At 43.2% G+C, this 12,967-nt stretch overlaps 1 protein-coding gene across 3 annotated transcripts in view; it reads left to right on the forward strand.

Moving 5' to 3' along the window:
* Positions 1-12,967, forward strand: part of Epha4 (EPH receptor A4) — a 144,678-nt gene that overhangs the window by 81,982 nt on the left and 49,729 nt on the right. For all 3 annotated transcript variants that reach the window (XM_005361557.2, XM_005361558.2, XM_026786217.1), the window contains exon 5: positions 2,867-3,205. In XM_005361557.2, the coding sequence (XP_005361614.1) occupies positions 2,867-3,205 (339 nt within the window). The remainder of the gene's footprint in view (positions 1-2,866; positions 3,206-12,967) is intronic.

Here is a 12,967-nt window from a genome sequence, read left to right on the forward strand (position 1 = left end):
ATATGTTTGTCATCTTTTAATTGGCCGGAGTTATAAAAAGAAACCCCAAGGCCACAGACAAGACAGAGCCATCATTACGATTTCAGCTGGGAAAGCAAGTGTGCTCTTCCGGGTCCTCCGTAGACCAGTGCGATAATCATACTGAGCAGGGATTTCCATGTTTCGTTTCCCCCTTTATCACGTGACCGTAATTGTCTAATTTGTACCCTGCTGTAATGTTCTCGTCATGTTCTAAGACAGCAAAAGATGACGCACAGGGAGTGTGGTTCTTTAGACCGTTCCTGGAGGCAACCTTGAGTTTGAACTTTGTTCTTACTCCTTCAGCATTTACCAAGAAGGCTGTTGGAGACCAGAGGCTGTTTTCATACAGTCTTGCTGCATCTGCATCTTGTATTGCTTTCCACACGCAGTGCCACAGCTCCGGCTCCGGTGACCATTTAGTTTTCTGCTCCATTTCTTCGCTGTTTAGACAGCGCCGTGCCCCGTCCGCCATACTAATTACTGACTTTTTGCCTCTGCAGTGCCTGGTTCATTGTGTCCCATTTTCCCACGTGAAAGTGGACGGGGAGCCTCGGCAAGGAGGTTAATGGATTTCAGAGTCACTCTTCTTTAGCTCTGGAAGTCACAGGAAAGTAAGAAACAGTGGCTGGCCCGCTTTATAAACCAGACTCTAGCCAGCTCCACCTGCAGCCCGATGAGGGCTTTTACCATGGTGACCATCACAAGTCCCAGACTTTGAAGAGTAGAAAATGCATGCTCCTACTTAAAGCCAACGTTCTGCCCAGTGGAGCAGAACTAACCTCAGATTCTAGGGCACGGTACACTGAGACTCCAGTAAACTCTGTTACGAATTATATTGTGTAGATTGCATTATTACCCGTCTCCCTTCTGCTTCTCAGTTCCCTCATCATTAGTATTTAATACTTAGAGTTAATTGCATATTTGGCTCTTAAAAGTCTGATATTTTTGCCAGGCATGGTGCCGTACATATGCCTTTATTTAATCCCAGCACTCGGGAGGCAGAGGCATGAGAATCTCTGAGTTCAAGGCCAGCCTGGTCTACAAAACAAGTTCCAGGATAGCCAAAGACACATAGAGAAGCCCTATCTCAAAAAACCAAAAAAAAAAGGGGGGGGGAGTGTCTGATATTTCAGTCACTCCATCCACGTATTCTGAAGCCATTTGTTCATCCTTACTCAATCCTGAGCATACATTCAGTCTTGAAATCTAAATAAGAAGATATTTCTAATTTTGTTTCTGGGGAGTATATGAAGTAGGCTTAGCTTTAACACAGGTGTTACAATAGTTTTGTTAAGGTTCCCCCGCCTTAAGACTTGAAGGTTGGGGAGTGGATCTTACAGCTGAGAGAGGCCTCAGGTGATTGGTCTCTGGGGGATGCAGTGGGAAGCTGCTGAGATTTTTAAAATAACATCCTCAGTTAAGCTGTAAGAGGGAGCAGGATGGGAGATTTCCCACACAGAACACTCCTACCAAATCCATTGGCCCATTTATCACCGCAAGTCAAGTAACAAATATTGAGTGTGACTCTGCCCACAGGCAACCTGCCTCACTTCTGTCTCCATCACTGCTTCGGACCAGACACAAGGTTCCATTGTAGCCAATGGAGAAAATCATCAAATCCATGCCGGCCTCCAGTAAATATTCCTTCCCGAGACGAGAGCAGAATTACCTTCACAGCAGTCATTCCCCCAAAACATGTGTGTATATACACATAAATACATATGTGTGTATACACTTGTCTGTGTGGAGAAAGAATGAGGTGCTCCATGAAAACTCAGTTTGGCTCTTTGCCTTGCTTCTGTTATTGTTTTGCTTTTTGTTTGTTTGCTTGCTTTCGTTTGGTTATTTTACAAAATGACTGCTTTTAAATGTTTGACCAAGAAAGCCCCTCCTGATGGGGGTCGCACAACTTTAATCCCAGCACTTGGGAGGCAGAAGCAAGTGGATATCTGTAAATTCGAGGCTAGCCTAGTCTGCAGAGTGAGTTCCAGGACAGCCAGGATTGTTAATAGAGAAAAAGCAAAAGTCATTCTTTCAGTTTCAGACTTCTGCTTGACAGCAGTTAGGACATCGCCTCTTGGCTAAGGTTTGATAGGCTTATCTTCTATTGTTTTCTACCCATGATGCTTTGCTAACCAGTCCATCTAGGATGACAGTCATCATCATCATTCACATTTCAGAAACTTTTTGATGTCAGTGGGAATGGATGTGATTTTAGATAGCCGGGTGCAGCTCTAATCTATGCAGGAGTGAGAAGCAGGGATGTGGCGGACATGGACAGCCCGGGACTAGCTCTGAGATCGCGTCTCCATCTTTGCGATCGTGTTAGACCAATTCCTGCTAATGACCCACCAGCGGTTTCACCGGCTCTTAAATCTGTGCCTGCAGACTCCTATCTCTGTAGCTCTGATCGTTTAATTTGCTATTGGTAATGTGTTCCACGGAGCAATCAGAACACGTCTTCAAAAGCCAACTAATTTTTCCAGTCCCCCACAGCCCCGGGAACTGGAATCCCATTTGTGGAGCTGACTTTCAGAAGGTAAGATGGAGACCAGATAACATATGCTGCCTCTCTGCCAACTGAGAGCAGGCCTGGGCTTCCAGCCCGCTCGCTGTGGAGTGGCTTCGTGTCTCTAAGCGGCATGTTTATTTGCACAGGAAGTAGGATGACATCAACACAACTTCTAGTGCATTGTTCTTTTGAAGGTTTCTTTTTGTTAGCTCTCTTTGCCTTTTGCTCACGTTGCCAAGCGGACCTTCCTTCAGCAGAGAGAATAATAGAAACTCTGAAGGAGTCCAACAGGGTCTCAGTGCTTGGGGTGATGGTCTGTTTCTCTCTCCTCAGGCCCACCATCTGCTCCCCTCAACTTGATTTCCAATGTCAATGAGACGTCGGTGAACTTGGAATGGAGCAGTCCTCAGAACACAGGGGGCCGCCAAGACATTTCTTACAATGTGGTCTGCAAGAAGTGTGGAGCCGGTGACCCCAGCAAGTGCCGGCCCTGTGGGAGCGGAGTGCACTACACACCACAGCAGAATGGCCTCAAGACGACTAGAGTCTCTATCACTGACCTGCTAGCGCACACCAATTACACCTTTGAGATCTGGGCAGTGAACGGAGTATCTAAGTACAACCCCAGCCCGGACCAGTCAGTATCTGTCACTGTGACGACCAACCAAGCAGGTAGGAATAACCCCTATTAAATTGTGGGTGCTGATAATCAAAAATTGTATCTCTGTGCTGAAAATCAAAACAAAGCCTGTTATAAACCTAGAATCTGTGTTAGAATACAGAAGATTTGGAGGAGGACAGTTATTAGTATAGCAAATACTGTATTGCTTCAGACAGCAGCTGCATACAGTGCCTTATGCAGAGCAGCAGAAATAAAATGAAGAATTGGACAGCACGATTGAAAGACAATAACATTAGTAAACCAAGTCACTTGGGTCCATTTCATACTTGATTTACTTCCTTTGTCTTTTAAGACTTAAGTATTTATGTGTTAGTGTCTGTGCATGTGTGTTTGCAGACAGAGGAGCCTCTGAACACAAAAGCACCAAGAGGCCAGAAGAGCCTGCTGTCCTCCTCCAATACACTCCGGCATTTCCTTTGAGGCAGAGCCTTTCCTAAACTCAGGGCTTGTGTTTTCTAGACCATACTGGAAGCCAGCAAACCCTGGTAATTCTTTTGTCTCTGTCTCATTCTAGTAATGCTAAAAGTAGATGCTAGATGTCTGGTTTGTTACGGTGCTTACTGGTATCTAAACTCTGTTCCTTGTGATTGTTTAGCAAGCACTCTTAATACAGAGTCATCTTTCCCAAGCACTCTGCGTGTTTGCTACTTAAGCCCCAAATCCATAATCTGTAGATAGACAGCATTTACAGATTACATAAGGTCCTAAGATTGATTTTTACTAATGTGGGGTGTTACCCTGGTGTCTGTTGAATTAGCCAACAAAAGCATTAGCAGCTGTAGTTTGGATCTTGTTCTTAAATGTAAGACTAAATAACACACAGGCCTTTATATTAGAACCCACTGTGTAAGCCTTACTTCTGTAGTTAACAACACTTGCCTTAAGAAGCATGCTAGTCCTGTGTGATAGACATACATGTAATCCCAGGATTTAGGAGACTGAGGAAGATGAGTAGTTTGGGGTCAGCCTGGGCTATCTATGGCCTTTCTCATGCTAATTCTGTAGAGCTTTGCCTAATTGGATCTGACTGATCTGAGCCCCAGGAGGTAGCTAGTCCACCCCATTTCTTCTATAGCATACATCAATTAGAGCTGACTAGAAAACACTGTTCTTTAAGTGTTTGTGTTCATTGCAACTCTGTCTCAATCTGAATATTTAGATGAACCGGAGTGTCAGGGTTACATGTGGAGACCAGAGAAAAACTGCAGGAATGGGGCTCTCCTCCCGCCTTGGAAACCAAGGAGGGGATTTAGGTCAGGCTTTCCTGCAGGCAGTTTTACCTGGTGAGCTACCTTACTGGCCAGGTTCCCTGTTATTTTTGAAGAATTCCAGAGGAAGAGGGGGAAATTGACTTATTTTTGTGAGATTTTTATGGTGGAAAGCACGATCAGAAAAAGATTGTAATTGCCCCTCAGTCCTGTTGTCTCATATCTCACTTTTCAGTATTTCAGGAGGTGACCTCCATCGTTAGGTAAAATATGCATATTAATTGATCCAGTAATGAAAGATATAATTCAAAGCCATTTTTTTTACATATTACTCCGAATTTCCTAGAATATATTATTTTTTAAAAAGAGTATTGGGAAAGATTTTGAACAGGAGCTGCCATGAAAAATCTTAAACTGTCCAAGAATCAACAGTCTCTTTATAGTTATGATCCATGAATGTGAACTGGCAGGCTTTTATCTTTTTTTATATGTATGTTCACATGTGTGCAGATGTATGTGAATTGTACATTCATGTGTGTACATATGTATGGTAGAGATTGGAGGATAACTTTGTCACCCTAAGGTACAATCTCATTTGATTTATTATTATTATTGTTGTTGTAGTTATTGCTGTTGTTATTATTAGTGAGGCAGGGTGCTTCACTGGCCTGGAACTGGCCAAGTATGTTATGTTTGTTGTCCAGGGAGTACAAAGGATCCACTCATCTCCACCTTCCCCTTTATAAGAATCTGCCACAAGCTTGGCTGTTCTTTTCTAGACTTGGACTTTACCGACTGAGCTATGACCCCAGCCCCTGGACTTTGCCTTTTAATTTTGTACTTTTAGATCATCTATGCTGTTTGACATTTCATTTTTCTAGAAAGACTAGAATGATGTTAGAGTTTTGAAGTATCACCAGAGTAATAGCAATAAGTGTGGTGTTGGTGTGTGTGTGTGCACGCGCGTGTGCATGTGCATAATACACATGGTTAATACAGTGGACATATCACAGTCCCTTGCTTCATGACATTGGTACCCTTGTATAACAAGCAGCCAACCTGTGCAGAGCGCTCTCCACACTTAGAAGAATCTGGTTATGACCGGTGAGTCTTTCAGTTCACTCCTTCTCCATCCTCACCCACCCACAGTGCTGGGGTTGGATCCGGGCCTTTGTGCACTCTAACAACCCCTCTTCCACGGGGCCACATCCTTAGTCCCTCTCTTTCATCACACCTTTTCCATATCTTCACACAAACACGAGCATTGTGTTCTTAACCAATTTACCACCGGGACTGGACCTTTCAAGGCCACATCTGTGCAGGGTCAAGTTTGAAGTCATTCTCCGGCAGAGAGGGCAGCCCTTGGGAGATGGGCTGAGGATAGTGTCTACCTGCACAGGGTTTAGGGAGAGGCTTCCTTGATTCTTCATATACTTAAGGGCTCCAGCCAAAACATCATGTCAGCTCTTACCATGCCAAAAGGTCCAAGAGCACAGGGAAGGCATGCTGAAAATCTTCCACACGAGTAACACGTGCAAGAACTTTATTAGAAAGGAAGGAAAGAGTCAAAACTTTAGTGAAAAATGTTGTTGTAATTATTTTAGATCGAGCAGAAAAGTGGACAGGTAATTCCTCTGGAACAATGAGGTGTCTTTTTCCCTGTCATGTTGAGCAACCCTGCAGGGAGGCTTGCTTAATAGGACAAAATTTCATCTCTTTATTTTAATTTTCATGGAGGTGGATGCTGGGAAGCTGTTCAAAATTAAAAATAAATCTTTCAATAAGGAGACCTCCTATGAGGTCGACCAGAAAGTGGTTTTGCTCAGTAGAGAATTATGTGTGTGTGTGTGCAGGGCTGCCTCTGAGTTCTGCCACACTTTGAAGTTCCTGATTCAAACTCACTGGGTAGTTTGTCTTTGCTTAACAAACCCTTTCTTCATAATGGTGAGAGCTAATAATGAAGGGCCGAATTCCTGGGTGAAGGCAGCACTCATCAGCTCTGTCAAAGCTCCCCTAAGCGTATTTACATATGCACAATTATATTCTAATTGCATTTGGTTCCATCATCCCATTAAATTAGATTCCTTAAGGACCTTTATAGGTAATGATGGCTTATTCTATAAGGAATACGAGGAATTAACAGATATTAGCATGTAGTACCCAGAGTCCTCACAATCCTTCTGTACCTTTGTTGTGTTTTCACGGTTTGTTGTTGTTGTTTTGTTTTTCTCTTAAGTATCATGTTTTGTTTTTTTTTTTAAAGCAAGTATTAGATAACAAAAAGAAAATCTTAGTTTAAACAGTGGCCTTTTCTTAAGATTATTAGGAAATCAGGTAGTATTCATGAGTTCAGCTGGGCCTGTTCCCATTGTGGGAAAAAAAGGCCAGAGGTTTGGATTTAGAGGGGCTTTGATGGAAGGCAGTGTGAGTGTGCTGTGTCCTCCCAAGAGGGTGTGAACTGTTTGAACCCAGATTGAGTAACAGCCTTTTCCTATCCCCCCTGGGTTCAAAAACAATTGACACAAAGGACAAAGGAAATCGGGGTGTCTGGCACCTGATTATTGATAAGTTGATTGATGGGTGCCAGCTTTGTGACTGAGGCTTAATGGAGTAACACCGGTCATCACCCAGTAGGCTGGGTCATCACCCAGTAGGCTGGCTGGTGGCTGGTAGGTCCTGCAGGAAGGAAGCATGCTGAGGCTGAAGGGTGAGCCTTCTGCATGTGGTGTGAATGTTCTGCTGGGGTTCTCTCCAAATGCGGAAGGAGACCTCTATTGAAGGAGGTGGAGGTGGGGGATCACATTAAATAAAGCCTGAGCAGGGAAGCTCCTCCCAGACTTCCTGTTCTTCAGGGCAGGCAAAGGGAGTAAATTGAGGCTTGTCTTCCTGTATCTTCCACCTTGTGGCCCCTATTCTGCCTTTTGTTTGGGAAATTGTCTTGGTGTTTATGAAAAGTGGATATGCAAACTGCTGAGTGATTTGTTTTCTTGAAGGCTCTCTCTCAGTTTATTTTGACTTAAGTGGACCATCCCAGGCAAATGAATACAGGGTGTGTTCCTAAGAGAAATGCCATGTAAATGAAGCAAGGTTTTCTGCCTAAGGAGCGGAATTGTTGAGTTGTCCTTAAAATGCTGTGGGAGCGGCCAGCATAATGTTGTTGTCGTTGTTTGTTTTTTACTGTGCTTTCCCAGACCTCCTCAGGCTTGGTTTCTCAGCTCCTAGACTAGATCATACTGAAAGGGAAAGGTACTTGTTTGCCTTAAATCACTATTAATCTGACCCTTGTGAGGAGTTTTCTCTACTAACTCTGAATTGCATTCACTGACTGTGGTATCATTTTTAAAAGAGTATCTTGTTTGTTTGTTTGCTTATTGATTGATTGACTGATTTTTCTAGGCAGGGTTTCTCTGTGTATCCCTGGCTGTCCTGGAACTTAGACCAGGCTGCCCTTGAACTTATAGAGATCAGCCTGTCTCTGCCTCCCAAGTGCTGGGATTAAAGGCATGCACCACTACCTCCCAGCTGTTTGTTTGTTTCTGTATGACATATCACCACATATATGTGGGTGAGTGTGCACATGATGGCACATGTATGGAGGTCCTTCCGTCATGATACGGATGGCTATAACCCCTTTTACGTGCTAAGCCATCTCACCAGCCCCAATGTACATTTTGGGTTTTTATTTGCTTGTAACAGGGTGGGAAAGATCAGGCCACCCCCTTTCTGGAAGCAATGGCGTCTCAGGGACAAACGTATATACTACTCAGTCCAGAAACATTCAGATATTCTATAGATTGTGTGATTATCTAAACCTGCCGATCTTAGCCCTTTCTATGGGCTCCTATTAATTTGAATGTAGTCGAAAGCCATGACTTTGGAGTCTGGACTCTCAAGGATAGCATTCAGAAGTGGGTGTTGAGAGCAATTCCAAGATCGGAAGCAATTCAGAAGGGTTTCAAGTATAATTATGATCATAATTTGCCACAGAGGTGTGACTTTACAGTAATGCCCATCTCCTAAGGATTCAAAGCGAAGTGGCATTGCTGTGTCCAGATGTAGTAGTGCATGGACCAGGTACCCTGTTTCCTTGGTGGAACTGCCGTGGGCTGAGAATTATAATTTAGTCTTTGCTGTTCTCAGGCAGTTTTGAGCCTGCAGGTGTCTCTCTGAAGACCTTGCCCAGTGTCTTCCCCCGTCACATAACCGGTAGTGCTTGTTAGACTGGCATTGTTCTTAGGACTGCACGGTTAAGAACACCACACCACCAGAAGAGTGGCCTGACACTTTGTCATAACCCCGTTGTGCCGAATGTAGCAGTAGGTACTCAATATGCTTGTTGACCTAACTTTTATTTACAGTAAAAACAAGTGGGTTAACTCTGTCTAGTAGGAATACATTCAATAAACTCAAAATAATGGGAAAAGAAAAGAAAATAATTAAGTACAAGAGGCACACTGTCTGTTATTGCTCAACTGGTAAGTCCCCATTCTCTCTTCCTCTGCCATCTTTTAATTAGACACATTATGTTATTTGAGTGGGATAATGGCGAACAGTGGGAATTCTCATCCCCACTGGGTATAATTGCTACCTGTCTTCTAGATAGCAGAAGGAAGCTTCAGGGGAGTGGTGGGAGAAGGAAAAGGCTCTTGGGGCGATTGAGTGAGGTGATGTGCCCCAGGCACACAGGAGCCAGACTTTCTGAGGTCTGAAGCAGAGATGGGCTTTGTGTGTTAAAGGGGGTGAAAGCAGGGCTCAGTAAAATTAAAAAACCAAAGTTTGGGACCGAAATGGAGATTCTTAGTTTTGCTGTGTCACATTGTGACAAGGTTGAATGGAATACAATTGTCAGACAAGGAGACCATTGCAGTAGTATGCTCAAGGCAAGAAGAGGAACAGGAGAATATGGCATACTACAAAAGGTGCTGGAAGGCAAGTTCATAGCTCAGTATGAATCTGGCCACTGCTCAGGTGTGAGAGCCAGAGGCCATGCTGGATGGAGTCAGCCAGGAGGAGGATGTGAGAGCAAAGGACCGGCAGAAGGTACATTCCCATTGCTTTTAAGAATTATGGTGGAATCCAACGTTCAGATGAAGTAGGCTCAGGACCAAGCTTTTCTTTAAGCTTGCAAAAGAAGAAAAAACAAATTAGTGATACTTGAAAAGCACAAATGCTAGCTGTTTTTAGTATCCTACTTCCCCTGTCCTTGAACAACCTATAAAGAATTGCTTTTGTATTCCTAAAGGGACAAAAACAATTAAGATGAGGAATAGTTAGCTGTCATTCAGACTTGTAGGACTCAGTTCTGGCATCTATGAATAAAGTTTTATTGGAACACAAGGCCCGTCATTTTTTTCACATGTTGTGTAGGGGGGCTTTCTGACTGCGGAAGCATTGCTGGGTAGCTGGCAGAGGGAATGACCGGCAGCGAAAATGCAATTAGGTTTCTGGCTTTACATTTATTTTTTTACGCTGGTCTCTGCTCTGGCATACTACATCAAGAAAGGGGAGTAGTCAGAACGGAGGGTAAGATGTTGAAATGGCCGTGCCACTGTGGGAAATTGTGCTTCGGGGGAAGGATGTGGTGGCTTAGCACTCCGGTTAATCCATATGAACCAGTTTTTGCATTTGGCATGACACGTTATTTGTAAGATGTTTTGATTGTGTTAAAAAAAATTAACCAAAGTAATTACAACTTCAAACATGCCTTTGCTTCCTGCCACCGCAAATCTTTCCCTGCTGATATTCAGATTGAAATGTGTAGGAATGTGCTTCTCATAATGTTGATGTGCATGGATTCTCTTAAACTTTTAAAATTATTTTAAATATTTTTATTTTATTATTGTGTGTGCACGTGCATGCATGATATGTATGTGTGGGTTTATCTCATGATGTTGATATGCACGGGTTCTCTTCAGCTTTTAAAGTTATTTAAATTTTTGTTTTATTATTATTATTTGTGTGTGTGTGTGTGTGTGTGCGCGTGCGCACGCGCGCGTGTGCTTGATATATATATGTGTGTGTGTGTGTGTGGACACATAAGCCACGGTCAAAGGACAACTTTGTGGAGTCAGTGTTCTCCTTCTACTTTTATCTGATTTTCAGGTTTCAAATCCCAGTCTTGGCCAGCAAGTGTCTTTCCTCTCTGAGCCATTGTGAAGGCTCCTGGTTCTCCTTAAAGTCTGCATCCTCTGCCTCATGGGTAATCACTCTGGTTGTTAGTGTTATCCTCACACTGAGATGATTTCCTGTTTGCTTTGATCTCCAGGAAATCGTGTTGTTTTTCCTTACCCCTGCAAAATTGAGGGGAAAACAAACAACAGAACTAGCAAGATCTCCCAAGGAACTCAGATGGTAAAGAAATCCCACTGAGTCCATGCTGTCTGCGCATCCTGCATCCTTCCTTGTTGGAGCTTTATGTTAGGGGTGCAAAAATGGTGGCTACTTGAGAGACCTTTGCTTGCTTGGATAATTATAAGCTTAACCAAGCACACAATGGGCTTCAGAGAAGCCAGGTTGTGGTTTTCTCATTAACAGCTCTGCTCCAACCACAGACCCCTGGTTTAGTTCATAGTCCTTATGAAATGTGTATATGAAAAACATACAGTGCAATTATTTTTTAAAGAAAAAATTTCTTGCTTTAAACGTAATACCAAAAACAATTTTATTTCCATAGACTATTGTTGCCTCCACTGTGATTAAGAAGCCTACACATTAATTCATTATTATAATTCTAAAATCAAGTACGTGAGCAATTATATAAAATATATCTCTTTTTTGTTTGGGAAACCAGGATTTCTGGACTCGTATTCATAGTTGGTATCATTAGGCCTGGTGAGAGGAAAGAAGGAAAGCCTTCCAAGGGAATCTACTAAATTATCTAACTTCAAGGTTGACCAAGTGTCATGGACAAATGGTACACCTACAGCGGCCAGTGGTAATTACTGTGTATAAGTGAAAGTTCTCATTCTTTAGAGAGGTAAAGATTTCATTCTCGGAAAATGGACGTTGGTCTTTATTTATACACCCGAGTCAGAGAGTCCTGTTTTTCTTAGCTCCATTTGCTTTGCTCCTACATAAATACACACACATGTTCGTCTGTGAGATGGGAAATCCACTCTTGTGCAAGCTCCTGGCAGTCTGCTTCTGCTTTCTTTCTCATTTCTCAATGTTGTGCTTGTTTCATTGGACTTCACTGCCAACTTGTATGCTCTGGAGAAGCCATCAAGGGATCTGAGAAAGAAACGTTTGACCGAGATAAACTGAAGAGTGCAGGGATCACGTGGGTTTCAGGTGGGCTTCTGTCCTCTCTGGGTGTCCTTCCAACTAGCAAAATTAATCCCTTTCTCCTCTGAGTGGCCAAAGGAGACTCCAGAGTCTGGCCTTCAATTGAACATCATGCGGCGAAACTTTCTCAAAGCTTCTATTAAAGCCCTGCTGATATCTCTATAAATAGTCAAGAATAACCTTCTTTTGAGATCTAAAGTCTGCAGAGACTCATTGGAATCCTTGCCCTCGGCTCCCCAAGATGAGTCATGGTATGGCTATTGAGGAAAACATTGTATGTGGTCTTCAGGTAGACCAGAAGATGTTGTCTTAGGTTTGCAATTTGTTCAGAGAAGCAAAGCAAGCCTTAGGGTCAAAACATCTCTTTCTTTTTCTTTTCATTTAATTAGCCTTTCCATGGTGTCCTCCTGGATCCGATGCCCTCAATATATGAACCTTCTTTCCCCTTCTTGACTTGTGCCCAAAGTGACAAATTTCTCAGATGTACAGTACTGGCAAAAGAAAGACAGTGCCACACATTTGTGTGCTTGCCTCATGAACAAGGTGGCTTTCACGGAGAAATGTCAGTGACACTTTGCTCCAGCGTATTGTTGTCCTGAAGGCTATAGCCCGTGTGTGCCCCAATCCAGGTCTGACCACCCGTCCTCAATAAACCAACTAAAAGAGACAAAGTAATAGTGCTAAGGAGAAAAAGGCAATTGATTCAGTGTCTCTTTGGGAAGTGGGACAAAAGAGTTCCAGTAAATTCCTCAGGGTCCTGAAGTTTCTACAGGGGTCAATATGCACCTCTAAGCAAGGGCAGTAAAGGTGTGGCCCCGCCCACCACTGACCCGCCATTGTTTGGCCTTCAGTCCCAAACTGGTCTGCTAAATTGTCAGGTCTGTGTGAAGTCTCTTTCCAGTTCTCACTCTGGCTGGAGAATCTTTGTGTGAGTGTGAGGTGAGGGTGGGGGTCCCATTTCTTTTAAACTAGTGAAATGTGGTGAGACCCTTAACTAAAGAGGAACATCTTCCTTCAAACTGGTACTGTATAGACACAGAGCAGGCAAACCATTTAAACGTAAAATCCTTTATCTGATGGATTAATTGCTAAGGCTTGCACTGTAGTTCTCTCCTGAGTCCGCATTTTGTTTTGTTATAATGAAGCATAGGGGCCACTTACTAAACCATAACCTCTCAAAATATGTTATGGGGAAAGTTACAGTGCCTTGACACGGTGGTGCTATTTTGCTATCTCTCTCGAGTGGAAGATTTGAGTCAG

Source organism: Microtus ochrogaster, linkage group LG4 (assembly GCF_000317375.1).
Source record: "Microtus ochrogaster isolate Prairie Vole_2 linkage group LG4, MicOch1.0, whole genome shotgun sequence".
Classification (NCBI taxonomy): domain Eukaryota; kingdom Metazoa; phylum Chordata; class Mammalia; order Rodentia; family Cricetidae; genus Microtus; species Microtus ochrogaster.